Consider the following 27,034-nt stretch of genomic DNA (forward strand, 5'->3'; position numbering starts at 1 on the left):
AGGAAGATTCCCTGGCCCTATGTGGAGTAGAACAGGTTGAAGCTACCAAGGACCTTTTTGAGGAAATTAAAACTCCTCATCTAGGTGGGATTGGCCCCATGGCATAGTGGTTAAGCTCAGCATGCTCCGCTTCAGTGGCCCAGGTTTGCAGGTTCGGATCCTGGATGTGGACGTACACCACTCATCAGCCACATTGTGGCAGTGACCCACATATAAAGTGGAGGAAGATGGGCATAGATGTTAGCTCAGGGTGAATCTTCCTCAGAAAATAAATAAATACGTAAATAAATAAAACTCATCTAAGGATGGCAGGCCATTGAAAAAGTAGAGTGAAAATAGGCCATCATTGTTTCTATGCTCGTTATTACTAGAACCTCGAAGAATTTTGAAGAAGGATAAAGCACAAAATTCAAAAGTTAAAGGGACTTTTAAGGAAATACTTCCAGGTCTTGTGCTGTTAGATACTATATTAAGTGTCCCTGTGCCATCCAGCTTCTGTTCTCTCAGGGTCAGATCACCCCACCCCTTTGCCCTCACCTGTGTGCTCCGTCTCACTGTGAGTGGAAGGTCTTTGAGGTAAAGGTGCTTTGCAGACACTGGTAGGTCGTTGGGCCTGTGGCTCTTTTTTCTCCTGAACATATAGGCCTGGTTTTTGCTAATCCCCACTAGATTAAATGAAGCCAGAGGGTATCTTCATGGAGCAGGAGAAACAGATGTTAGAGGGATCTTTTGTTATCTCTGGGCAAGAGATGGGAAAGAAGTGTCTCTCAGAGAGTTCTTCTTAAAGTTTGCATTAACAGAGTGACCCTTAACTTCAGGCTTGATTTTCAAGGAGCAGTGGAGTCTACTCCATAAAGCTGTGTCAGGGAGAAGCGATCTGCCTTGAAATTTTGTGACCTGCCTTGGAGAAACTGCCTTTGGATAAAGTGGAATGTCTTTGTGGTTAAAAAACTGGGTATTCTGTGGCACTTTCCCCCCGACTTTTAACAGTTGCTGCAGATGCTGCTAACCAAATAGATCCTGCAGTGTTAGCATCTTATTTCGATTCCTGTAGGTGTTTATACGGGAGCTGATCTCCAATGCCAGCGACGCCTTGGAAAAACTGCGTCACAAGCTCGTGTCTGAAGGCCAAACGCTGCCAGAAATGGAGATTCACTTACAGACTGACACGGAGAAAGGCACCATCACGATCCAGGTACCTCCTCCTAAGTGTCCTGGCATGTGACGTGCCACCCTGCCTCTAGTGCTGGTGCCAGTGCTCGTCACAGAGGGGACTGGGCAGCCCTCTGCACACAGTGGGACAGAGGAGATGCGCCTGCCTTTTTCTTCTGTCTCTTAGGCCCCAGGTGACCTGCTGACCATCTTTACTGTTACAATAACTCTTTTTTTTTCCCTTGGTATAGTTTACTCTAAAAATAATAGTCATTCAATATAGAAAATTTGGAAAACACAGAGAAGTAGAAAACAAGGAAACTTAAAATCGCCTCATTCCGACATAAGTACTGTGGACATTTTAGCGTATGTCCATTTAGGTTTTTGGTGTCCATGCATTTATTTACATATCTGAACATATTTCTAACTGTGCTTTCTCCTTGTTGCGCATGTTTCCCCATGTTATTGAATATCTTGTGGTGCTATTTTTAATCGCATCTCTCTGTTTGGATTTACAGTCTTGCCTTAGACGAAGCAATACTTTGGGTAGCTGTTGTGACCTTTTGAAAACTTTAAGGTCAAAAAGTTAGAATGGCAAAAGAGGGTTCATCAGGCAGTGGCCCTGAGGGACATTATGTTCCCAGGACAGCTGCTTGAGGGTCTGCCGTCCCAGGGGCACCGGTAGAATGGTGGCGTGTGCGTCTCTGGAAGAGGAGGACGCACCTCAATGGGCTCTGAGGGCGTTTTTCCTTTGGCCTTCCTGCCTCTGCCAGGAAAGCTGTTTGCTGCTCAGGACTTTGCTATGGGGTGTCTCTTGTGCTCTCTGTTCATTCATTCTCTCTGGTCTGGGTGTGTGTGCGCCTTTCTTTGTTGCTGTTGTTGTTTTAATAAGCTTTACTGAGGTATGATTCCCATACAATACAATTCACGAAATTTAGGTGTACAATTCAGTGAGTTTTGACCGACACGTTACATGTGCACATATTCGTGTAACCACCCTTACCGTCATGACATCATAACCCCCAGTATTCTCTCCCCCTTCCCAGCCCCTAGAACCCACTGATCTGTTTTCTGTCATTATGGTTTTGTATTTTCCCGTATTTCATGTGAACAGAACTACATGATTGGTAGTCTTCTGAGTCTGACTTCTTTCACTTAGCATAATGCTTCTGAGATTCATCCATGTTGCTCTGTGTATCCGTAGTTTGTTCCTTTTTATCACTGAGAAGTATTCTACTGAATGGATGGATCACAATTTGTTTTTCCATTCGTGAATTGATGAGCATTTGGGTTGTTTTCGGTTTAGGGGCGTGAAGAATAAAGCTGCTGTGAACATTTGAGTTTACGTCTTTGTGTGGACCTGTGATTTTGTTTCTCTTGGGTAAATATCTGGGAGTGGGCTTGCTGGGTCATAAGGCGAGTGGCTGATTATAAGAAACTGCCAAACTTTTCCAAAGTGGACGTCCCATTTTGCGTTCCTCTTAGCAGCTCATGAGCATTCTAGTTGCTTCACGTCCTCGTCAACACTTGTTATTGTCAGTCTTTTTTATTGCAGCCATATTTCAGCCATTGTAGTGGGTGAGCAGTGTATCTTGTGGTTTTAGTTTGCATTTCCTTAATGATTAATGGCATTGAGCATCTTTTCGTGTGCTTTTTTTTTTTTTGCCATTTATGTATCTTTTTTGTGAAATGTCTATTCAGAGTTTTTGCTCATTTTTAATCAGGTTTATTGTCTTTTATTGTTTGTATTTTTATTGTCTTTGTCTTTTTATTGTCTATTTATTGTCTTACTGAGTTGTAAGAATTGTTTATATATTCTATATATGAGACCTATATCAGATGTACGTTTTGTAAATATTTTCTCCCAGTCTATGCCTTGCCTTTTTATTTTCTTAGTGGTGGCTTTTGAAAAGCAGAAGTGTTTAATTTTAATGAAGTCCAGTTTATCACTTTCTTTTATGCTTCGTGCTTTTTGTGACCTATCTAAAAATTTCTGCCTATTCCAAAGTCATAAAGATTTTCTCCTATATTTTCTTCTAGAAGTTTTCAGTCTTAGCTCTTACATTTAGGTGTGTGGTGCACTTTTGTGTCTGGTATAAGGTAAGGGTTGAGATTTGTTTTTTGCGTGTGGCTCTCCGGTCATTTCAGCACATTTGTTTTTCTTTTCCCCACTGAATTCTCTTGGAACCTTTGTCAGAAATCAAGTGACACTATCTGTGCCGCTCTATTTCTGGACTCTGTTTTGCCTCTTCAATCTATATGTCTGTCCTCTAGTGAGGCCTGGCTGATGGGACTAGAATTAGTCTTTTCTGATGACCGTGTGGGCCCTGCCTGGCAAGTGTAATTGATGCCACTTGCTCCCTGGGGCTGTCATCCCAGCTCCCCAGGTGCTGGTGCTTTGGTGCTTAGCGTGTCTCTCTCCTCAGGACACTGGCATCGGGATGACACAAGAAGAGTTGGTGTCCAACCTGGGAACAATCGCCAGGTCAGGGTCAAAGGTAAGCCCTCCATAGCGCCCCCTCAGGTGTGAGGCTCTCTCCTTGAAAGGTGGCTCTGGCTGGAGAGAGTAGGTCCCAGCGTGCTCTGGACGCCAGTTGCGTTCAGTAGGAATGTTCTCAGGTGCAAGCTCTGTGTTGGCACAGTGGGAAGGCTCTATGAAGTGATTTCATTAGATTGTTACAGGGACCTCTGAGGTAGTTTGTCTTATTTTATGGATGAAAGGCTGAAATGAGTACCTTGCCCATAGCTAGAAATTGGCTACCCGAGGTTCAAAACCCATCAGTCTGAGTCTGGAAATATGCCCTGCTGCCTCCTGACACTTTTCTCCAAGTCATTTTGCAGCAATTCCTTGAGCTGCATAGGTTTGAGACAGAGAGGGTCGTCACAGATGAACGTCCTTCTTCCTCTCAGTTCACAAGAATAAGCTTGGCCTGTGATGTCTGCAGGCTGGTTGGTTGTTTGTGTGACCTGAAACCTACGGAGGGGAGGCAAGCATTGGTCACCAGGTGTCCTCCTCAAGCAGCATCTGTGCCAGCCCAAAACAAATGCCAGTGGCTCTCCGCTGCCTTTGCCCCTGCTTGGTGACCAAATGCTTTTGTTTGGTTGTTTTTTTGGGCCTGAGTGGTGCCTAAAATGGGACTTTACACCAAGTGCTTGAAAATAGTCTAGTTGTTGGTCCAAAGTGATTCATAGAAATTTCTACTTTAAAAAATCTTCTTTACCATAACTGTTATTTTTTTTCCCCATGATACACTTTTGGTTGTATTTCTATCCAGGAAAGTCTGTGCTGTGTCATACAGTAGCCACTAGCTACATGTGGCTGTTTGAGTTTAAGTTAATTAAATTTTAAAGTTAGTTCCTTGGTTGCACTAGCCACAGTTCGAGTGCCAAATAGCCAAATGTGGTCAGCAGCTGTGGTATTGGACCATCCAGAGCATTTCCATCGTTGCAGAACGTTTGTTGCACAGCGTTCATAGCAATGAATGTGTGCATTTTACTTCATTTTTAATCTTAGGAACTTTGATCACGAGTTATAATAATTAAGTGCCTTGTGATACTCTACAAAAGCATGTACTTGGTATGTCCTGGTTTCCCATGAAGCTTAGAATCTAGGAGACACGTTTAGGAGTCTCCTCCCTTCACCTGCTGGACTTTAGGGGCCGCCACAGCCAGGAAGCTGTCGCTCCGCTCCTTCCTGCAGGGCAGGTGCGTGAACTCACTCAGGCTGCCATGTCCCCACACCCCGGGGGTGTGACGGGCAGGCTTATGGGCTCTGAGTCAAATATAGACCCAGCCCCATTGCTGCCCAGCTCGGGGTCTTCGGACAAGTTACTTCACCGCTCTGTGCGTTAGTTCTCTGTGTGTAAAATCAGTGAAAAAGTACTTAGTGTGGTTGTCTTGAGGGTTAAATGAGATCTTAGCTCATCCTGGAGGAACGAACATGGGGAGTCACAAATGTCAGTTCTCTCTGGGGATGGGGATACCCTCTCTCCTTCGCCACCACAGGCCTTTCTGGATGCGCTGCAGAATCAGGCTGAGGCCAGCAGCAAGATCATCGGTCAGTTTGGAGTGGGTTTCTACTCAGCTTTCATGGTGGCTGACAGAGTCGAGGTCTATTCCCGCTCTGCAGGCGCAGACAGCCGTGGTTACCAGTGGCTTTCAGATGGGTAAGTGAGAGCAGGGAGTGTCCCCATGCCCGGGGACCACTGCAGCCAGGTGTCATGTGATGTGCAGGGTGGGATTCAGCTGGAGCATTACCACTTGGTTTGGAAAGCTAGCCTCCTCACAATGCCGACGGACCCTGCTGGGCTTTCTGCACGAAGCCTGCGCAGCCTGAACCTCACACTTTGGGGAGCCAGTCTTTCTGCTCCCGATGGCCTGTGCTGTCTCTCTGGCGCCCCTTTCACTGGGCTCCAGTATTTGTGCTCTGAAGCGTGGACCCCCCCAGGTGGGGCTCTTTTGTCGGTGGTTCGGCTTTAGGACCATCTGTTTCCCGGGTGCCCCCTTGCACAGCGTGGTCTCCCTGGACTTTGTTCTGTGGAGCTCATTCCTGAGTCCTCCAGGCCCTGGAGTTTCTGCCCCCACTTCCCCTGCCAGCTGGCCGAGGAGTTCCCTCTCAGAGAAGCTTGGTTTGTTCTAGTGTGTTCCGCGGGCAGTGTCTCACAGGGTGGTCAGGTAGATGTTCCAGGAAAATCCTGAGACTATATTTGAGGAGAATGGTACCTTAGCCAAATTTAAGAACTAACTCCGGTAGGCCCCAAAGCTTCAGCTCTGAATCCCGCTTTCCCAACAAGTCTCCTGTCTGCCACTGCGGTTCTAGCAGCTCATGGGTTGAGGAGGCCCGGCCAGATCACAGCTCTCTCCCTCCGTCAAAACTAAGGTTTCTCTGACTCCGTGAAAGCGGTGCTTGGAGTAAACGTGGGCCAAGGTACCGACACTCCCCTGTTGGGGGTGCATCCCCTCCTCTTGTACTTCTGAAGTGGTGTCTCTGCTCTTGTAAGGAGGCGCTTGGCCTCTGCCAGAGGTTCAGAAATGTACAGAGTTAACACGGGAGTGAGGGCCGGACTCCGTGCCTCTTGCCTGTTTCCTCTCAGTGTCTGGTGCAGCACTGGGCCTGCTTCAGGGGAACACAAAGACTGAGAGGTTGTGTTTGTGAGGGGGAGGGGACGTGTTAAGGAAGCGGGAGAGCCCCAACCCTATCACAGCAGCCGCTGTCCCTGATGGAAATTTGGTGGCCTGGGGGTTTGGCTGGGTTCAGAAATGGTGGCACTCTGACTTCCCACTCTCCGTGTTGGTTTGGGCTCTGCTTGTGAAAATCCCAAGGAAGAGTGACTGCACCTGCCGCGTGGGGTTTGGCAGCAGTGATGTGTGGCACTGGCTTTTTTTCCCCCCTGCATCTTAGTTCTGGGATGTTTGAAATCGCTGAAGCCTCGGGCGTTAGAACTGGGACCAAAATCATCATCCACCTCAAGTCAGACAGCAGAGAGTTCGCCAGCGAGGCCCGGGTTCGAGGTGAGTGGGAGCCTCTGGGGTCTTCTGTGTGGTGTCACCGGATCAGTGAGGCACCTCCTGCTGTCTGGGTGGGAGCATGTGGAGGATGCAGGGGCAGAGCAAGGGGTGCTGAGCAGCTCCAGGACGGCAGGGTAGAATGGAGTGGAGTCGGGTGGGCTTCCCGGGGTTGGCTGCCCAGGCCCTCCTAGGACAGAATCCCTGCTGGCTCTGTGTGTGGCACCGAGAGGTGAGGCGAGGCTTCCTGATGGCTGGCATAGTCAGGCTGTGGTCTCTCTTCCTCCCTGCTTGGAGCAATGCCTTGTCTTCAGTGCACTTGGTGCTTGTGCACAGTCCTTTCCTCATCCTGCCTGTGTCATGAGATGTTGCTGGCTCACCCACCTGGCCAGCCTGAGCCCAGGCTTCACCAAGACCCAGAGCGGGCACATCTGTGTGGTGGTTTTCTCTGTCCCAGTCTTACTAAATGCTTATCTGAGTGCTTTCCAGGGTCCACTGTTAGCTCATAAAACCATGTTTGTGCCACTAAGAAGGTTCGTGGTCTCACAGTGGCCTGGGCCTCGAGACATCTGGTCCTGGTATAAGTTCTGCTCACTTGTGCCAGGCAGGCCGGTGTCCCTGCTGTGCCGTGGCTTCCCACCTGTGACATGGGCATGGCACTGACCAGCCCTCCCCAGCATGCTGTGTCACCCCTGCCACAACTTCCAGAGCTCTCATCTCCAGAAGCTTCCTATATTCGTTGTTGTTTTTCTTTTATCTCTTCCAGATGTGGTGACAAAGTACAGTAACTTTGTCAGCTTCCCCTTGTACCTTAACGGAAGGCGCCTTAATACTTTGCAGGTGAGACCCTCAGCTGCCTGAAGGGCTTGGGCAGCCGTGGAGAGCAGTTGGTACGTTTTGGGGCTGGACAGGCAGAGGTCGGACTGGGTGATGCTGTCAAGATTCCAGCACAAGGTGTTTGTGGAGAGGCAGTATCCGTGGGTGCAGGCTGGGTGCACCCTCTGCAGCCCATCCACATGCCCCAGGTGTAACTCACATACCATGCAGTTCACCCCTTTACAGTACACAGTGCAGGTCCTTAGTGTATTCACAGAGTCATGCAGCCATCACCACAGTCAGTTCTAGAACATTTTCATCATTCCAAAAAAACCCCTGCACCTGTTAGCAGTCACTCCCCAAACCCCTCCCCTCGGTCCCTGGCAACCCCTTGTCTACTTTTGTCTCTGTGGGTTTGCCTATTCTAGACATTTCATATAAATGGAATTATACACCATGTGGCCTTTTGTATCTGGCTTCTTATAATGTTTTCGAGGTTCATCCATGTTGTAGCATGTGTCAGTGCTCATTCCTTTTTATGCTAATACTTCATCATGTGGCTAGATCGTGTGTCTTTATTCATTCACCAGTTGGTTTCTAGTGTTCACAATCTCTTACAGGCACATCCGAATCCTGCCTCCTGGTTGGCCCTTCCTGACACATTGTACCAGGGAGGGGGCACTTGTTCCCAGAGCTTTTGGTGTCTCTCTCTTCGGTGGGGGGCCCCATTCCTCCATTCTGGGACCCCCCCCCCCCACAACCTCCCAGCACTGAAGTGGATGGGACTGAAGATGCAGGGAGGGGCTTGCACTTGAGCCCACTGCCTTTCTGTCGCGGGAGGGTGGTCCTCGAGTTGTCCTGAGAGCACAGTCACGAGCACCCAGGTGCTGTGAGCTCCACAGCTGGGCTTCGCACACTTATTAGGAAGACGAGTCTCAAACGCAGTATCCCCTGTTAATCTCCGTTTCCAGGCCATCTGGATGATGGAGCCCAAGGATGTGGGCGAGTGGCAGCAGGAGGAATTCTACCGCTACATCGCTCAGGCCCATGACAAGCCCCGCTACACCCTGCACTACAGGACAGACGCACCTCTCAACATCCGCAGCATCTTCTACGTGCCGGAAACGGTGAGCCCTGGTGCAGGCCACTGGGCCCTCTGCGTGTTGGCTGCAGGTGGCTTGTCCACTGCTCCCAGGGGCTTCCCCAGGGTGGCAGCATTTTCCGGCACCAGTAGCACTTGCCCTGAACAGTGACAGTTCAGCACAAATAGATCACAAAAATTAACTTGACAGCATCAGAGAAAAAGAAAAATCCTGTGCCTCTGGATGGGTGAACACAGAGTTTTAAAGTGAGAGAGTGTTTTACACGCCATTTTTTGGGGTAGAACAGAGACGTTTGACCATGTGGGCCTGGGATTTTGTGGACCAGGGTGCTGGTTGAGGGTGCCTGTGGGAGGGCCCCCGAGCAGCCCGCCAGGCTTCCTCTGTCTCCAGGCAGTGCATTCCCGAGCTGTACGGGGGAACACAGTTCTGCGGTGCTCAGATGAGTGGGTGCGCCCTCCAAACCGCTGCTGTCCCCTCAAACTTCCTGGCTCCCAGGATCACGGTGAAGGCTCTGCCACATCCCACAACAGAGAAACCTGCTCAGGAGTTGAGGCCAGCCTTGCCTGGCTTTATTTGACTGGAGCCCTTTTACCACCCCACATCTATTAATATCCATTTTGGAAAGAGCTGTTCGGGACCCTCCCTGCTGAGTGCTCCTCAGACCAGCAGCACCAGCGTCTTTGGGGACTTGTTAGGAATGCAGAATCTCGGCACCCCCGCAGGACCTCCGGAATCAGAGTCTACGTCTTAACGAGCCCCACGTGATGTGTGCAAACTGCTGTTTGCAAAGCACTGGTTTAGAGCAGAGATTGGCGGACAATTCTGTGAAAGGCCAGTTAGCAACCAGTTAGGGCTCAGCGGGCCGTGCACAACCGTGGAACTCCACTGTTGTAGTGTGTCTGCGCCATGCATGGCACCTAACCTGATGAGTGTGGCTGCGTTCTAGGAAATTGTATGGACACTGGAATTGGATTTCACATATTTTTCACCTATCATGAAATATTCTTTTGCTTTTTTTCCCCTCACTCATTTAAAAATGGAAACGCCATTCTAGACTGCATAAAACAGGCAGTCAGCTGGATTTGGTCTCTGGGCTGTAGTTTGCTGACCCCTGACTCCTAGCAGGTTTGGCTCTATTCCTGGGGACATCAGGACTTCCTTTTTCATGTCCTCCAGGATTGCTGATTGGGGAGGGTGGCAGCTGCCCAGAGAAGGCCCCTTCTCTGTGTCCCCACAGAGGTGCTGTGTGGGGTCCTCTCTGGGCTTTGGTTTCTGCACAAACAGGCATGGGCAGAGCATGGTCTCCTCTGGCCTCTCTCTCCTCTGGGTCACCGCACAACCAGCCCACACCTCCAAGTCCAGGGCTGGCCTTGGGAAGGGTATTTCTCAGAGTCGCCATCAGAGCTGCCCTAGGATCTTGCAGGTTCTGCCTCTTTGCAGCTGATGTGGCTTTCTCCATTGCCACCTGACATTCCTCTTTCCTCGTCCCCAGAAACCATCCATGTTTGATGTGAGCCGGGAACTGGGCTCTAGTGTCGCACTGTACAGCCGAAAAGTCCTCATCCAGACCAAGGCCACTGATGTCCTGCCCAAATGGCTGCGCTTTATTCGAGGTATAGTGCCGACGCCTGTGCTCAACCGTGTGGGCTGAAGCCCTGTAGTCCTGGGACTGTGATTGGCCCCCTCTGCCTGCAGCTTGGCGTGCCGGCTGCATTAGTATGAGCTCATCTTTAATGAGTGTGGGGTCAGGGTGAGCAGCCACAGTTGCTGGCTGGGTGAGCAGGATGTACTCACAGAGCAGCCGAAGGAAGCAGCTCAGAGACTTCTGGGAAGTTTCCTGCCTCCAAACACGAGTGTTGGTTGATTTGGGGATGGGAGGGTCATTTAAATTGAGTTTTTTTAATTTTTAAAGATATTACTTGAGTTTAAGATTCATACATGAATTGCCTTGAATTTGAGTGAGGTTATAGTTTAACAAAGATTTCAGTATTTAACTGTTTGTATCCTTTTAGCACACAAAGGTGCAAAATATCCATGATATACTTATTTATGATTTTGAACATAAAATCCAGGAAATAGTTTTCAGAATGTTAAACTGATGCTGAAATTTTAGAAACTGTTTCTGGAAAGGCTTGCCAGCCTTGCCTACTTTTCTTCCAATCGTGTCGTTATGTCTTAGGCTGTCTGCATAAATTCTAGGACACCAGCAGGACTTGGAGGGAGCTCAGGGGCTGTGGCCCCACTAAGTGTCCTCCCTTTGTCCATCTCTGCTTCCCTCTCACCCACCTGTGGTCTGATTTCATGTCGGGCTTCAAGGAAGAATGTGGAGGCCTGGTGGGGAGGAGGAGGGCCGCAGGATTGCAGGGGTTCTCATGGGCTGTGTCTCTCTAAGGTGTGGTGGACAGCGAGGACATCCCCCTGAACCTCAGCCGGGAGCTCCTCCAGGAGAGCGCTCTAATCAGGTGAGCTGCCAAGGAAAGGGCAGGAGTGGGCGCCTGCTGAAGATGAGGCCCCCGGAGGGCTGGAAGGAGCCAAGAGGGGAAAGAAAGAATCTAAAAGAATCATAAATTTACAGAGAAGGTGGAGACGCGATACCAAGTACATTTTCCCCCCAGGACCCCTTTGGAAGTATGTTGTCCTCCCGAGGCCCATCTTCCCCAAACATCTTAGGCTGTATTTCCAATGAACAAGGATGTTCTCCTCCCTGGCTCCAGTACAGCTTTCCGGATCGGGGAGTTGACACGGTGCAGCACTGCCACCTTCTAATTCTCAGACCCATTCACGTCCCACCACTTGTCCCATCACGTTCTTCGTAGTAAGAGGGTCCAGTCCAGCGGCACACGTGCCTTTAGTTGTCATGTCTCTTTAGCCTCCTTCAGGCTGGTCGAATCCCACGTCTGTTCCTGACTTTCATGACTTGGCTGCTTCTATTGACTTGAGCCCAGTGACTTTATAGAACGGCGCTCAGTGCGTGGCCTTCCGCTCGGTGTGGTTAGGTGCGGGAATAGCACAGAGTGACTGCAGCCCGTCAGGTGGGGCCTGACCGTGAGTTGTCCCGTTTTTGGTGATGTTCACATTGATACTTGATTAAGGAGGTGTCTACCGGCCTTCTTGGTCTGAAGTTATGTTTTCTCTTTGTAATTAATCCTTCATATGTGGGGTGGTATTTTGCAGCCAGCTCTTCATCAAACTTGGAATATATTCATTTATTTACTTAGAATATTTATATTTTTAATATTTATAATTTATCTGTAAGAACTGACTTCTCAATTTCTTGAATGAATAACTGTTTTATTCAGAGGGTTATAATGTTACTGACGTTATTTTGATGCCCTGACAGTCCCTGATTTAGCCCGTGGGACCCCCCTCAGGGGGCGTGTCCCTGTCATGCTTTCAGCACTTCCTCACTTCTGGAACCACGTGTTCCAGGCTCACCTTGTATTTTGCCTACATCTTTTCTTAATCCTGGAAGTACTCCTTCCTCCAAGGAGCCTTGGTTCCTTTGAGTGGAGAGTGGTATTTAGGAGCCAAGATCTGGGAGCAGGGATGCCATTGCTGTTGGGGTGTCACTTCTCCCAGGCCCTCTTAGGAGACAGAGCTAAGGGAGATGTGAGTGTGTGTGTGTTGATGTGTGTGTCTGCATCCATTCTTGTTTCACGAGCTCTGGAGTTCCCCCAGTCCCTCCAGTACCAGCTGGCACCCCAGTACATGCTAGTCTTGCCCGTTCCATGTTTGCTTCCTTTGACAGTGGGAAATCCGCCTCTCACTCTCTTTACTAAGTTTGCCTTTCATCAGCCCCCTCCATGCAACCAGTCTGCCATCGCTGCTGCCCTCCCAACGTGGGTGTCCCCGTCATCTGCTCGGGCTCTGACTCCACACACTGGGCTGCCCACTACCCTCAGCCTAGATGCCCTCCTTTGGGCTCCTTGGGTTCTGATGCTCCACACCAGGCGCCCCTCACCCTGGCCCTGCATGGACTTCCTCCTGGGCCTCTGTGTCTTGTCCTGGCTGCCTTGAGTCCCCCGCCACAGGTGCAGGCAGTGCTCTGTTCCCTTCCACCTGTGCCTGAAGGACTGAGTCACTGAGGACGGAAGTGGAAGAGGAAAAACTGAAATGAGTGTTAAACATTATTGTTCCCCTATTCTGGATTATTGAGGGAATATGTGGTTATTTCACTTTCTTGAAAGGCAAAATATTAAGGAACTGAAAATACCCTTAATCCCGCTAATAAAGTTGCCCATAATTTTGTGCTCTCATGCAGTGCTGCAGTAAACACGCTAATCCACAAAACCCCAATTTTGTATCATTGTAGCGTGCATATAGTATATTCAGTATAAAACCAAATTCTAGTGTACATACTGCATGTACAGTGTTGATCCTAATCATGAAAAATTATACAGGAAGTAGTATATATAGTCTTTGCATATGATATACTGTATGTCCACTGTAATTTATGCATATTGAGATTTCTTGGTTTTTCTTTCAACATAGGCAGTTTCTCATGTCATTAAGGATCTTTAGAGAATGTGATTTTTAATGGCCATGTAGTATTCCATCATTCATCTCAGCCTCTTCTCTTCTGTTGAGCACCGAGGTTGTTTGTAATTGTTTTCTATTTTATGTGCTACAGTGAAATCTTGGTGACTTAAGATATTTCCTAAGGTGTAATCTCTGCAATTGGGACAGTCAAGGCTGGGCTATTTATGTTACCCTCCACAAAGGGGGTGTCAGTTCACATTCCTGCTGCTAGGGGGCGTGTGCCCTCCTAACTGATGTTTGCCGAGGGTCACTCTGCTTCATCTTTTTCAGTTTGGCCAACATAGTATGTTGTTATTTTCCTTCTCTGATTATTAGTGGGGCTGAACGGTTTTTCATATCCTTCTGGCCATTGGTATTCATAAAAGTGGCTTGTTCATGACAAATGTAATTCTGTTCTGTAGGAAACTCCGGGACGTTCTACAGCAGAGGCTAATAAAATTCTTCATTGACCAGAGTAAAAGAGATGCTGAGAAGTATGCGAAGTTTTTTGAAGATTATGGCTTGTTCATGAGGGAGGGCATCGTGACCACCGCTGAGCAGGAGGTCAAGGTAGGGTCTGGTTTTCTAGGACTTTCTCTGTGCTGCCTTGGCCCTAAGGCTGTGGAGGAAGCTGATGGAGGCCAGAAACCTGAGCTTCTCAACACAAGACGATGGCGCAGCCGGGCACCCTAGCCCCTGCTGCCTGGGGATCGTAAATGCAACATTTGGTCTCTGGACCTCTGCTGGTGGACGCAGCAGGTCCAGCACCTCATCTGGAGTGTCCTTACCTTACCCTTCATCTCCCTCCGTCCTCTAGCCCAGAGGCTGGAAGGAGGTGGGCGTGCACTCTCTCCTCTCACAGGGATTCAGGGGGCTCGAGAGACCCCGGAAGGCAAGGGACAGGGTGAGGTACCTGGTTCACAAGGTTAGGGAAGGGCAGGCACAGTGTGTGTGGTCTGTGATCGGTGGAAATCCTTTAACACTGTGCCCAGAGTTCAGTTAATTGCGCAGTTAATTACTTAATAACAATATGATCATTCCATACATATTTTTTGGTCATTTTAAAATTGTGACATAATTCACATACCATAAAATTCACCCTGTTAAAGTGAACAGTACAGTGGCACTTGGTACATTCACAAGTTGTGCAACCACCACCATCTAGTTCCAGAACATTTTCATCACCCCAAAAGGCTCCTGTCCCCATTGAACAGTCCCTCCCAGGGCCCGGGTTTCATCTTTTCCTCCAAAACAGCAGCAAGGAAGGAGGGTGACTGAATGTCTGGGGTGCCCAGGGGCTTGTTCTTCAGGCTGTGGGGGAAAGTGGGACTGGGGCTCCAGGCGTGCTGAGGCTTGCAGTCGACTCTTCCCTGGCCTCTCCTCCCTCCTGGTGGTTGGCAGACAAACTCCAGCGAGTGCTCGTGTGGCCCGGGTGAACCCTCCACTCATTCTCAGTTACTGTGTTTTTGGTCAACAGCACTAGGTGGTATTCGCTCCATGCTGGGGCCTTTTCTAAGTGCTTTATAAATATTAACTCAGTGTATTTGTGTTTGTTAACGACGATCCATAACATGTACACGAGCACAAGCTTAGCGTCTGAATCTAGAGTGTGCCTTGCCAGGTGGGCCCCCAGATCCTTGTTTTGCCTCTGTTTGTCCGTCTTCTGTCCAACTTTCATCACTACCACGTCACTCTTTCATTTGGACCTAGCCCTCTGGGTACCCTCCCCGGCCCTTCCTCGTGTCCTCACTGCTCACCTGTGTTGTGATTGTCAGAGATGAATCAGTGGCATAGACGAGGTGGAGTTTGTGTCTCAGGTGACGTCCAGGCTGGTGGTGTCAGGGACCCAGCCCCCCAGCTTGTTGCTGCTCCTCTCTCCTTACCACACAGCTCCCACATGGAGTGAAGGCGGCTCCAGCAGTCACGTGGCATTTCAGCCGACAGGAGAGAGAAGGGCATGCCCCTCCTTTAAGGGCCCATTCTCCAAGTCGAACACCTGACTTTAACGTGCACCCCGTTGGCCAGGACTAGTCCCCTAGCTGTGAGGAGGGCTGGGAGATGCGCACTTCACACCCATGTCCACCTGCCTGCCAAGAGGCTGGGTCTGTGACTAGGGATGGAGGGAGGATGCTGGATCCAGGAGTGGTCTCTGCCACAGACTGGGTCTGGCCACTCCTAGGACACAGTGTGACGGCGTGCCTGGAAAGCCCCTCCCCGCAAGGCCTTGGGCCACCCGGGGTGGAAGGTGTTCTCTGAGGTCCCCTGAACTTTTGATGTGGGGCCTTCTGGACACCACTAGAGTCCACAATCCCCAGGGGCCAGGCCAGTCCAGAGAGCCATCCCTGAGCCAGGCTTCTGGGAGGACTGCCTTGGCTGCAGGAGACGGTGGGCTCCACCAGCTCAGGGCAAGGCCAGCCGGAGCCCCCCTCCTATGGCCCTGGGCTCCCACAGTCTGCGCCCAGCTGACGGGAGGCTTTCAGAGCGAGGACCTGGGACAAGCCATGCCCTGCCCTCTGTCTGCCTTCAGGAGGATATTGCGAAGCTGCTGCGATACGAGTCCTCGGCACTGCCTGCTGGGCAGCTGACCAGTCTCCAGGACTATGCCAGCCGCATGCAGGCCGGCACACGCAACATCTACTACCTGTGTGCCCCCAACCGGCACCTGGCTGAGCACTCGCCCTACTATGAGGCCATGAAGCAGAAAAACACAGAGGTGGGTGAGCCACGGGGTAGCCTCCGCCCCAACCAGGCCTCCCTACACATGTCCTTTCCGTGGGGCCAGGTCAGAGGACAAAGTGAGGTCTGGGCACCTGAAGGAGGGTCTCTGTGCTTAGTGGAAAATGGCCTAACGTGCCCAGGACCCCAGAAAGCCAAGCAGCGTGAGTCAGTGTCCAGGGGCACAGGGGTCGGGGCCTGAGTCTGCCATCCAGTTTGTGTGTCTCTCCAGGAGGGGACATGGGGATTTCTCTACAAGTAGAATCACTTTCTCCCGCTCAGATGTAGCCAGAGCCTCCCTCAGCACCATTTGGTAAACCGACCTTCTCAGTAAGGCTTCGGAGGACCTGGCAGCCCCAGTGTGGCTCTTGCAGGATGCAGGGCTCAGCCCTCAGCTTCACCCCTCAGTTCGCAGTCCCATGTCCTCTCTGCTGTCATGGGCGGAGATTCCTCCAGGCCTGATGGAATGCTCTTGGGCCGTCACAGGTGCTCTTCTGCTACGAGCAGTTTGATGAGCTGACCTTGCTCCACCTCCGTGAGTTTGACAAGAAGAAGCTGATCTCTGTGGAAACAGACATCGTCGTCGATCACTACAAGGAGGAGAAGTTTGAGGACGGGACCCCAGGTCTGCTTGCTTCCCTTATCCCTGGACACAGTGCCGGTGTGGGCCTGCACGTGGGTGGTGGCCTGGGGGTGCCAGCAAAGCTGGGGCAGGCCTAGGACGCTATATGCCACAGGGCCTCTTCCTTCCTGCAACGATAGGTTTATATGGGATTTTCTTTTCTCATTTGTATCTGGGGTCACCAACCTGGAGAAAGGCAGCTTTGGGAACATCTTAATGACTAATGGAAAAGGCTTCCCTGTCTAGATCCAGTCTCTCCAATGCTCCTTCCAACTTGGCTTCCTAAGATTGATCAAGCTTTCTAAGAGAATCAGAAGTTGTTTTTTTAAAGCCCTAAGAAAGTTATATGGGCCTCAGACAACCAAAAGTGTCCTTTTTGAGGTCCAATTTTGTCTGCTTAATTTTGGATGAAAAGCGTCTTTGGTAGCTTCTGTCTTTGTGCCGCTGGCGGCCGGGTGAGGAGCTAGCCTGCTTGGAACGTGGCGTTGGGCCGTCCTCATTTCAGGCCCGCAGTGGGAGCCCGTGGGGTGAGAGTTGTGGAGAAAAGCCTCTGAGCTCACTCCCTTCTGCTCTCCTGAAGCTGGTGACCGCCTATCAGAGAAGGAGACGGAGGACCTGATGGCCTGGATCAGAAACGCACTGGGGTCGCGTGTCACCAACGTGAAGGTGAGGCCTTACAGGAGATGGGCCACCACCTGACCACCGTGGCCCTTGGTGACCACACAGCTGGCCAGCCTGCTGGCTCCTGAGTTGCCTGCCTGGTGGGCATTCTCCCAGCGGCATATCACAGTTGAAGCCATGATATGAGATGGAGACCAGGGATGTCACTGCTGCTCGTGCGTATGTATGCGCACACACACAAGTGTGTAGCCATGTGTGCCCAGGGGGGTTGCTGAGGCAGGGCAGGCAGGCAGGCTCGACTGGCCCATTTCTTCCACTTCGTAGAGCAGGTGGGAACCGAGAAAGTGGAAGGTGAGCAGCTGAGGGCCTGGTGGGCAGGTAGGAGGAGAGAAAGGGATCCCCAGCTGGCGGCCCCAGAGGAGCAGCAGTGGCTGAGGACACAAGGGTTCTACTCCAGGTCTTGGGGGCTTACAGTCCAGCTTGGGTTCTTAGTGGGGGGGTTTTCAGAGAGCTAGGAACCAACTGATCCAGCTCAGAGCTACAAGAGGAAGACACAGTCACCAGAGAAAAGGTGAGGAGTGCAGAGGATTGAGGGAAGGGACTGCAGACAGACCTGCAGGGAGGCCGGGGCCAGAGTGGGGCCTGGGGAAGTGGAACGGTGAGTCCTAGGGGGTCTTAGACAGTCGCTATGGGACTTGGCAGTAGCTGCCATGGAGGAGAGAGATGCAGATAACACCAGGCATGATAGTCCTTGGATAGTAACTGGGACATTGCCAAACTGGTGGCTTTGGGGGCTAGAAGAGGAAGGACAGCAGGATCTGCACGTGGGGCAGCAGTTCAGGCTCCCTTCTCGTTAGTGGATGATTGGGAGGGAGGGACGGGCATCACTGGTGGAGGTCCGTAGGGTATGTCCCTGGAGACCTGCGTTCTTCAGCCTTGTCATCTGGGGAAGCTTCATACGTGGTCAGGACCCTACCAACCCAGGGTCCCCCACCCATGGGCCCCCTCTCACCCCTGGCGTCCTCCCTCACCCCTGATCCCCGGCCTTGCTTGGTTGTTAGGTGACTCTTCGACTGGACACCCACCCTGCTATGATCACTGTGCTGGAGATGGGGGCCACCCGGCACTTCCTGCGCATGCAGCAGCTGGCCAAGACCCAGGAGGAGCGCGCTCAGCTGCTGCAGCCCACGCTGGAGATCAACCCCAGGTAAGGCTGCCGGTCCCAGGCCTCAGCCCCAGGGCCCTTGAAGCCCATGGAACAGCATGCAAGTTTCTGGCCTGCCAGGTAATCCTTTAAAATTGTGAGTGTGTGTTCTTCCCTTATTTACAACACATAGGAACAGTGCATAAAGGTTAAGTACAGTTTGAGGAATGTCTGTAAGGATAGCACCTGTGTAATCAAACTGTATTCAGTTTACGTGCGTATAAAGTTTAAAAAGCCGAGCCTGGCTGGCTCCAGCTACTCCCCCTTCTCTCTCCTCTGGAATTCTGCCCCCTCCTCAGGGAACCACAGTCTGACTTTTGTCATAATCGTTTCCTTGCTTTGCTTTATGGTTTTCTCACCTATTTGTATCCTTAAACAACAAGTCAGTTTGCCTGTCTTTGAGCTTCTCTGTGAGTGGAATCCCTGTGCGCGTGTTCTTTTTGAAGTCTCTCTTCCTCAGTGTGTGGGAGACCGTCCGTGTGGAGGCTAGTTGTCGCTTGTGTTCATAACTGAGTGATATTCATGGTATGAATCTGTCTCAGCACAGTTGTCCTACTTTGTTGGACATTCAGGTAGTTTCCGTTTGGGGGCTCTGGGGAACAGGTTGTTGTGAACGTTCCTCTCCACGTGTCTGGCCCATGTGAGAGTTTCTCTGAGGTGTGTGTCCAGGTGTGAAACTGCCATATCCTCAGCTGGGCTAGGCGATGCCCACTGCTTCCAGAACGCAGGCGCCAGCTCCCCCGGCAGAGCATGAGAACTCCCGGGTCCCTCATGTACTGGCCTTGGGCTTCGGCTTGGCTTTGGCTTTCTCACAACATGTCTTTTAAGACTTTGTTTGGAGCCAGCCCTGTGGCTGAGTGGTTAAGTTCAAGTGCTCTGCTTCAGTGGTCCAGGGTTTCGCCAGTTTGAATCCTGGGCGAGGACATGGCACCACTCATCAGGCCATGCTGAGGCGGCATCCCACATGCCACAACTAGAAGGACCCACAACTAAAAATACACAACTGTGTACCGGGGGGCTTTGGGGAGAAAAAAGAAAAATAAAATCTTTAAAAAAAAAAAAGACTTTGTTCTTTTTCCCGTTGGGATCTCTCTCTCTCTTTTTTTAAATTGATTTTTAATTCTTTATATTGGTTGTCTAGTGGTTAAGACTGGGCTCTCACCTCCTCGGCCCGGGTTTGTTTCCTGGTCAGGGAACCACACCACCCATCTGTCGATTGTCACACTGTGGTGGCTGCGTGTTGCTGTGATGCTGAAAGCTATGCCACCAGTATGTCAAATACCATCAGGGTCACCCATGCTGGACAGGTTTCAGTGGAGCTTCCAGACTAGACAGACCAGGAGGACCTGGCCACCCACTTCTGAAAAAATTGTCCGTGAAAACCCTGTGAATAGCAGCAGAGCGTTGTCTGATATAGTGCAAGAAGGTGAGAGGAGGCACAGAAAGACCATGCGGGGTTCCGCTCTGCCGTCCACAGGGTCGCTAGGAGTCGGAATCGACTTGACAGCACTAACAAAGTTATTAGTTGCAAATATCTCTTCTCACTCTGTCTTTTCACCTGCTTTAAGATGCCTTTTGATGAGAAATTCTTAATTTTAATATAATCAAATTTATAAATCTTTGTTCGATGCTTTTCTGGGTCTTATTTAAGAAATCTTTCTCACCAGAGTCATGAATTTGTTCTCCTCTGTTTCCTTCTAAAAGTGTTATAATTTTGACCTTTTAGCCCCATCTAAAGTTGGGTTTTAGCCCATCTCTAATTAGTTTGTCTGAGGGAGACAAGGTGGAGAGGTCCACTTTCATCCTACTCCATGTGAACGCCTAATCACCCCACACCGGGGATTGCATCAACCTGTCTGCTCCTGGCCGATTCATGAGGCCTTCTCTGTCGTCAAGTATCAGGAGTCCATGTACGCATGTCTGTTCTGTTGGTGTGTCTGTCTGTGCCAGTACTGCCACTGTCTTAACCATTCAGCTTTCTCACAAGTCTTCATATTCGAAAGGTGAGTTTTCCCTTATTCTCCTTCAAGAGTGTCCTGGCTCTTCTAGGTCCTCACTTGTATGTAGAAGTTTTAAATTAGTCTGACGAGTTCCACACGTGCACATACACACAAACTCTTGGGCGTTTGATTGAGATTGCATTGATTCTCTAAATCAATTTAGAATGAATTGGCATCTTGATATTATCAGTTCTTTCCATCCATGAACATAATCTCTCTCTCCATTTATTTAGTTCTTATTTATGTATTTATTTTTGAGGAAAATTAGTCCTGAGGTAACATCTGCCTGTCCTCTTTTTTTTGCTGAGGAAGACTGGCCCTGAGCTAACATCCGTGCACATCTTCCTCTACTTTATATGTGGGATGCCTGCCACAGCACGGCTTGGACAAGCGGTGCCATGTCCGCACCCGGGATCCAAACCGGTGAACCCCAGGCCACCAAAGCAGAACATGAGAACTTAACCGCTGCACCACTGGGCTCGCCCAAGGTCTTATTTAATATCTTTTTGTAACTTATGTTTTTTGTAAACTTCTTTTACATTTTTTATAGAGTTATTCTTTTTTTTTAAAAGATTGGCACCTGGGCAGGAGACATGAACAGACATTTCTCCAAAGAAGATATATGGATGGCCAATAGGCACATGAAAAGATGCTCATCATCACTGATCATCAGGGAAATGCAAATCAAAACTACACTAAGATATCACCTTACACCCATTAGAATGACAAAAATAACTAAAACAAATAGTAACAAATGTGGAGAAAAAGGAACCCTCATACACTGCTGGTGGGAATGCAAATTGGTGCAGCCACTATGGAAAACAGTATGGAGATTCCTCAAAAAATTAAAAATAGAACTACCATGCAATCCAGCTATCCCACTACTGGGTATCTATCCAACGAGCTTGAAGTCAGCAATTCCAAAAGTCCCATGCACCCCAATGTTCATTGCAGCATTATTTACAATAGCCAAGACATGGAAGCAACCTAAGTGCCCATCAACAGATGATTGGATAAAAAAGGTGTGGTATATATATACAATGGAATACTACTCAGCCGTAAAAAAGAACAACATCGTTCCATTTGCAACAACATGGATGGACTTTGAGGGAATTATGTTAAGTGAAATAAGCCAGGTAGAGAAGGACAATCTCTGTATGACTCCATTCATATGAGGAATTTAAACATGTGGACAAAGAGAACAGATTAGTGGCTACCAGGGGAAAGGAGGGGTGTGGGGTGGGCACAAAGGGTGAAGGGGTGCACCTACAACACAACTGACAAAACAATAATGTACAACTGAAATTTCACAAGATTGTAACCTATCGTTAACTCAATAAAAAATTAAAGAAAAAAAGATTGGCACCTGAGCTAACAGCTGTTGCCAATCTTTTTTGTTTTTTTCTACTTTTTCTCCCCAAATCCCCTCAGTACATAGTTGTATATCTTAGTTGCAGGTCCTTCCAGTTGTGGCGTGTGGGACGCTGCCTTAGCGTGGCCTGACGAGCGGTGCCATGTCCGCGCCCAGGATCCGAACTGGCAAAACCCTGGGCTGCCAAAGCGGAGCGCGAGAACTTAATGACTCGGCCACGGGGCCGGCCCCCTATAGAGTTGTTCTTTAATGTGCTTTATTTATTGGATATTTTAGTATATGTGCAGCTGAAGTTAGCACTGTTTATTGGATATCTTGAACTTTGATTTTGTAACTGTTGAAGACAGTTGTTTTTGAAAATGGATTTTGTGTACAGCAATAATTTTTAAAATGAAATTACATAAACAAGTTACCAAAAATGTTAAAAACAAAATCCGTAGTCTCATTCCCCAATCACTATAGCCTGTTGGTATATTTTCTTTTGGACTTTTTTCTTACGTTTTAGTGGTTTTGGGTTTTTTTAATAGTACATGTCTAATTTTTTCATTCATTACTTTATGATAAGTATTTTTCCATGTTGCTTTATAACCATAAATTTTCGTTATTATAAACTACTGGGGAGTGAGGGAGGTTCCTTTTCCCTTTTCTGGGCCAAATTACTAGACATGAAATTACTGGGTGAAAAATCTGAATTGGCTTATGGCTAGTGGTGCACGGCGTCAGCCCCCTTTCCAGAAGAGCTGGACCAGCTTGCATAACCTGTGTGCTTCCAGCCCCGGGCAGGTATGTGGCTTCCAGCTGTGGGTCCCTGCCGGAGTCGGATGCTGATGCTGACTGGATGCCCAGTCACTTTAACTAGTTCTGGCACAAAAGTAATTTTATAAGATAACTGCATGGAAGTGCTCATTTCTATTGCCAAAAGACTTTACTTTTTAAATGTTATTTCCCTTTAAAATTAGTTAATATGCTCACATGGCCCAGAATTCAAAACAACCAAAGGAGTTTATAGTGAAAGTTCCCTCCTTTCTTTGTCCTCAGTGCAGCCCGCGTTAGGTTCCTTCTGTATCTTTCCAGAGATGCTGGCGAGTGTGTGTGTGTGTGTGCAAATCCATCTGGGGCTTCCCCTCTGTTATACAAGTGGTGACTTGCTCTGCAGCCTTCCTCATCTTGCTTTTTGAAAGTTTCTTATTATAAACAGTGCCATGAGGAAAGGGAGTTGCTAAGTCTCAGAGCGTCGTCCATGTTTAATTTTTATAGACTCCAATTGTCTTCTATAACAGGCAAATTTACATTTCCCAAACTTCTCAATTTTTGCCATTCTCATAAGCAAAAAATTATCATATGATTTTGATGTATATCTCTTATTACAAGTAACGTTAGACACTCTATCCATGGCATTCTTTTCCTATGCAGAAAAAATTTCAATTTCTCTCATCAGAGTTGTCATTCTTTTCTCTCTGACCCCTGGGTTTACATTTTGCTTGGAAAGGCTTTCTCCTTCTGAGATTATAAAACATTTCTTCCCTGTTTCCTTCTAGTATTATAATTTTGTGCTCTTTAATCTTTGATCCCTCTGGAATTTATTTAGTCTAAGGAATCAGGTAGGTATCCAACTTGTTTTCTCATTGACTGGCCAGTTATCCTGTCTCTTCTGCTCTCGTGTGAGGCTGTCTTTGTCAGGTGCTAACGAACTTCCCAAATCTGTACAGTGGGGCTGTTTGTCCACTCGGTTGCGCTGAGCTGTTGCCATTTCATTTTCTATAACTAAACTGTTCAATTATTGGCACTTTATCACATGTCTTAACATCTGGGACTTCCTTCCTTAACTTCTCCTGGCTGTTTTTCCATGTTTACTTTTCTTTGTAAATTAAAAGAAATCTTTTAATATAATGTATTGATATAAAGGAAACATACTAAATGTGTGGATTAATTTAGGGAAAGGTTCACCTTTCTTTATGGTTTGCTTATCCAGGAACCAACTATGCCTTTTTATACCTTAAAATCTTCTTTCTTTCCCTTTGTTGTGTGTAGTTTATATTAATTTTGGTACTTAATACATTTTATTTATTTATTTATTTTTTTAAAGATTGGCACCTGAGCCAACAACTGTTGCTAATCTTTTTTTTTTCCCCTGCTTTTTCTCCCCAAAGCCCCCCAGTACATGGTTGTGTATTTTTGGTTGTGGGTCCTTCTAGTTGTGGCATGTGGGACGCCACCTCAACATGGCCTGATGAGTGGTGCCGTGTCCGTGCCCAGGATCCAAACTGGCGAAACCCTGGGCCACCGAAGCGGAGCACGCGAACTTAACCATTCGGCCACAGGGCCAGCCCTGAATACATTTTCTAATACCAAAACCCCTGACTGATTCTCTTGGGTTTCTGGGTAATAATCACATGATCTGTAAAGGAGCATTTACATCTCCTTTCTCATTTTTATGTGCCGTATGTTTTTATACGGGACCGTCCTGTTACACTTTTTTAAATGTTCTGGTAACCCCACCATCTCAGAAAAGTCACTGGAACACGAAGTTAGAGGCCCTCATGCTGGCGTGCGGCCCCGAGCCCTGAGCTAACTGCTGCTGGTTTCTCTGTCGCAGGCACACGTTGATCAAGAAGCTCAGTCAGCTGAGAGAGCATGAGCCTGACCTGGCCCAGCTGCTCGTCGATCAGGTGAGTGTCTCGGAGGCAAAGAGAACTGAGGTGCTGGGCTGCCCGTCTGTGAGCCTGCATTTCCCTTTGCGGCGGGACAGCTCAGTTTCTTCTAAAATCCTGTTTTAGAAAGGAACAGCTCTCTCCTCCCTTCTTTTCTCTGCAATTCTGGGTCCCTGAGTTGGAGCTGGGACAGGGCCTTCCCCCCACTAACGAGGTTCCCGCCCGGCCTTTCAGATCTATGAGAACGCCATGATCGCAGCTGGGCTTGTTGATGACCCCAGGGCCATGGTGAGCCGCCTGAACAACCTGCTCGTCAAGGCTCTGGAGCGACATTGACAGCTGAGGGGCCAGGTCCTGGTGTGCAGCACAACAGCCGTGAAAGCCCCAGGTCTTCCCTGTGGTGTTAGGGCCCCAGTGGAGATGGTGAATAGAACCGAGCACCACTGCCGTGGGCTGAGACAGCCTGAGACCAGCCAGAGAAGGAAGGACTGATGCCAATGATGCCAGCACCCCCTTTCGAGCTTTATTTACTTAAATTAAAAGGTGTTTCTTAAGCTAAGGGTGATACTTTTTGTCCAGACTCTGAGAAGGTGGAGTGCTCTGGTGACACAATGCTATGCTCGGGTGGAAGCAGGTACAGTGAGAAGAAGCCCTCCTCAAACTCCAGCTGCCGTGGTGGTTGGGTGGGGACAGTAGGGAGATGGTGCTGCACTGTGCTCAGGGAACTCGGCACTGGTTTCCTAAACTCTGTCCCCAGCACTTGAATGTGACAGCAGGATCAACCATCTCTCTCAGTTCTTGTGCAGGTCCCCAGGAGCAGCGACAGGCGAGCTGCAGAGGCCTCCAGCCAGGGACCCTGCTCACATTAGCGTCACCTCCACTGGGTAGTGGTCGCTGATGGCTTCGGCCTGGGGGGAAATGTGTGGTGAGCACAGGGATGCCCAGTGTGGTGTACTCTGCAAACAGTACTCCTCGAGGGCCAGGTCAGGATTTGGACCCAGGTACTTTGTTCTGTCACATCTGCCTGGGAAGAGGAGACCAAGAGGCCCCAGGGCCGAGACAAGTGGCTCTTTTGAGTCAATGAGAAAAGCAGCGATTGCTAGAAGTCACATGGGTCTAGATCTCACTATGCTTCTGCATCCCAGGCCCCCGTTAGAGCCACACCACAAACAGGAGGGACACTTACAGTCTGGTCATTCAGGCCGTATGCAGCTTGGAAGTCAAAGGGAACGGCCGAGTCGGGAACAACGGCTTCTTGGAGCAGAGTTCCGGCAACCACAATCCTGCAGCACCGGATGCAAGAGGAGGTCCCCTTTAGCCCACTCTCCGGCTCCGTGCAGTTAAACCTCAGATGCCAGCACGGTCCCCACCTCATCTCTTGGTCTGGTAAATGTCACATCCTTCCATTGTGCCCGTGGAGCCAGTCGGGCCCAGCTCAGCCCTCACCCACACCAGGCGCTTGGGCATCTCACCTTCCTGGCGGCAGCTCCAAGCGAGAAACCCGCGGGAGCCGGCTCCTGTCTCTGTCAGTTCTTGTGCAGCCCTTGGGTGCCCAGGGACGGAGCCCCCTGGGGCCAGCCTTGTACCTGGTCAGACTCAGGTCTCGGTGTGCTCAGACTGCGCACACTGACCTGTATGCCTGAGACTACGCAGAGGAGAAAAGCTAGCATCATCTTATCCCTAAGTGTGCTTTTCCCAAAACTAAGAAATGCGCCCTTTATTCCATCTCCTCAGTGGATTGACTCAAGCTCAGGAGTGTGTGTCAGAGGCCTTGAGAACCGTTTCTGAAGCTGCACCTAGAAGTGAAGGCTGCTGGTGGAGGCGCTCTCGTCCCTGCCCTGAGCCTGCAGAGCCCACCCAGGGGGCTGTGGTGACAGGCCCAGGTCCCGCTGACCTGTCATAGGCGCAATGTGTGGATTTCACTGTGGTGTCAGCAGTGTCAGGAATCAGCCACCAGAAGGCTGGGTTTCTGCGCAGGCGGATGGATGGCCATTGCGAAGAGGTCACATAGCTGCAGCCAGCATTGAAATCGCCCATCAACATGATGTCCTGCCGGGAGACGCCAGCCAGTTGGCCCAGGGACAGGATGGGGCCTCCAGAGCCAAGTACCAGGGGCGGGCCTCACCTCCATGTCCCATTTCTGCTGGACATCCAGGTAGACATCGTAGAGAGAGTCTATCTCAGCCAGTGCATCCGACGGGGCCGCATGCAGGGGAACAATGGCAAACTCCTTGACCTCTGTGGAGATGGTGGTCGTGCTAGCCCCACTGGGGGACAGTGGGCAGGCCTGGTCCCAAGGCACATGGGGCCAGGCTCAGTCCTGCGTTCAGGGCTGGGATGAGGACACATGAGACAGTCCCTGAGGGAGTGGATGTTTTCCTAAGTGAGTTCAATGTAAGTCCAAAGCACTGGGGCTGGGAGGGCAGCATGTAACATTGGCTTTCAAGCTGTCTTAGGAAGGGACAGGTAGGTCCCCTCAGCTGTGTAGGGCAGAGGAACCACTGAAGCGGCAGCACTCACGGGTGAACGGGGAGGAGAATTTGACAATGGCCGGCTCTTGGCTGAAGGTGTCATTCCCGCAGGGCTCGCAGCCATCGTTATACTGGTAGCTGTCCAGCAGGGACACCTGGTCAGGTCTGTGGAAGGCCAGGCCGGAGGGTGCTTACCTTGGGACTGGGGACGCCGCCTGTCTCACTAAAGCCACCTGCTGCTGTGTCTGGGTGGGCAGGGACCCGGAGCTCCCACCCGGGTCCTT

General features: G+C 49.7%; 2 protein-coding genes across 6 annotated transcripts in view; one reads left to right on the forward strand and one right to left on the reverse strand.

The window, feature by feature from the left end:
* The window catches only part of TRAP1 (TNF receptor associated protein 1), a 54,719-nt gene extending 29,881 nt beyond the window's left edge, over window positions 1-24,838 (forward strand). Inside the window, exons 4-18 of the mRNA XM_005599008.4 lie at window positions 1,055-1,195; window positions 3,579-3,650; window positions 5,158-5,318; window positions 6,554-6,663; window positions 7,424-7,497; window positions 8,445-8,600; window positions 10,069-10,189; window positions 10,969-11,038; window positions 13,517-13,664; window positions 15,622-15,807; window positions 16,296-16,434; window positions 17,012-17,097; window positions 18,114-18,259; window positions 24,225-24,297; window positions 24,514-24,838. Of these exons, the coding sequence (XP_005599065.3) occupies window positions 1,055-1,195; window positions 3,579-3,650; window positions 5,158-5,318; window positions 6,554-6,663; window positions 7,424-7,497; window positions 8,445-8,600; window positions 10,069-10,189; window positions 10,969-11,038; window positions 13,517-13,664; window positions 15,622-15,807; window positions 16,296-16,434; window positions 17,012-17,097; window positions 18,114-18,259; window positions 24,225-24,297; window positions 24,514-24,615 (1,785 nt within the window). The 3' untranslated portion in view covers window positions 24,616-24,838. The remainder of the gene's footprint in view (window positions 1-1,054; window positions 1,196-3,578; window positions 3,651-5,157; window positions 5,319-6,553; window positions 6,664-7,423; window positions 7,498-8,444; window positions 8,601-10,068; window positions 10,190-10,968; window positions 11,039-13,516; window positions 13,665-15,621; window positions 15,808-16,295; window positions 16,435-17,011; window positions 17,098-18,113; window positions 18,260-24,224; window positions 24,298-24,513) is intronic.
* Window positions 24,781-27,034, reverse strand: part of DNASE1 (deoxyribonuclease 1) — a 28,950-nt gene continuing 26,696 nt past the window's right edge. For 4 of the 5 annotated variants that reach the window (XM_070230561.1, XM_070230559.1, XM_070230560.1 and 1 more), the window contains 5 exons: window positions 26,800-26,915; window positions 26,405-26,517; window positions 26,174-26,328; window positions 25,466-25,562; window positions 24,971-25,187 (listed from right to left, as the gene is read on the reverse strand). In XM_070230561.1, coding sequence (XP_070086662.1) covers window positions 25,140-25,187; window positions 25,466-25,562; window positions 26,174-26,328; window positions 26,405-26,517; window positions 26,800-26,915 — 529 coding nt within the window. In that variant the 3' untranslated portion in view covers window positions 24,971-25,139. 5 annotated transcript variants of the gene reach the window in all.

This window comes from Equus caballus, chromosome 13 (assembly GCF_041296265.1).
Source record: "Equus caballus isolate H_3958 breed thoroughbred chromosome 13, TB-T2T, whole genome shotgun sequence".
Lineage (NCBI taxonomy): Eukaryota > Metazoa > Chordata > Mammalia > Perissodactyla > Equidae > Equus > Equus caballus.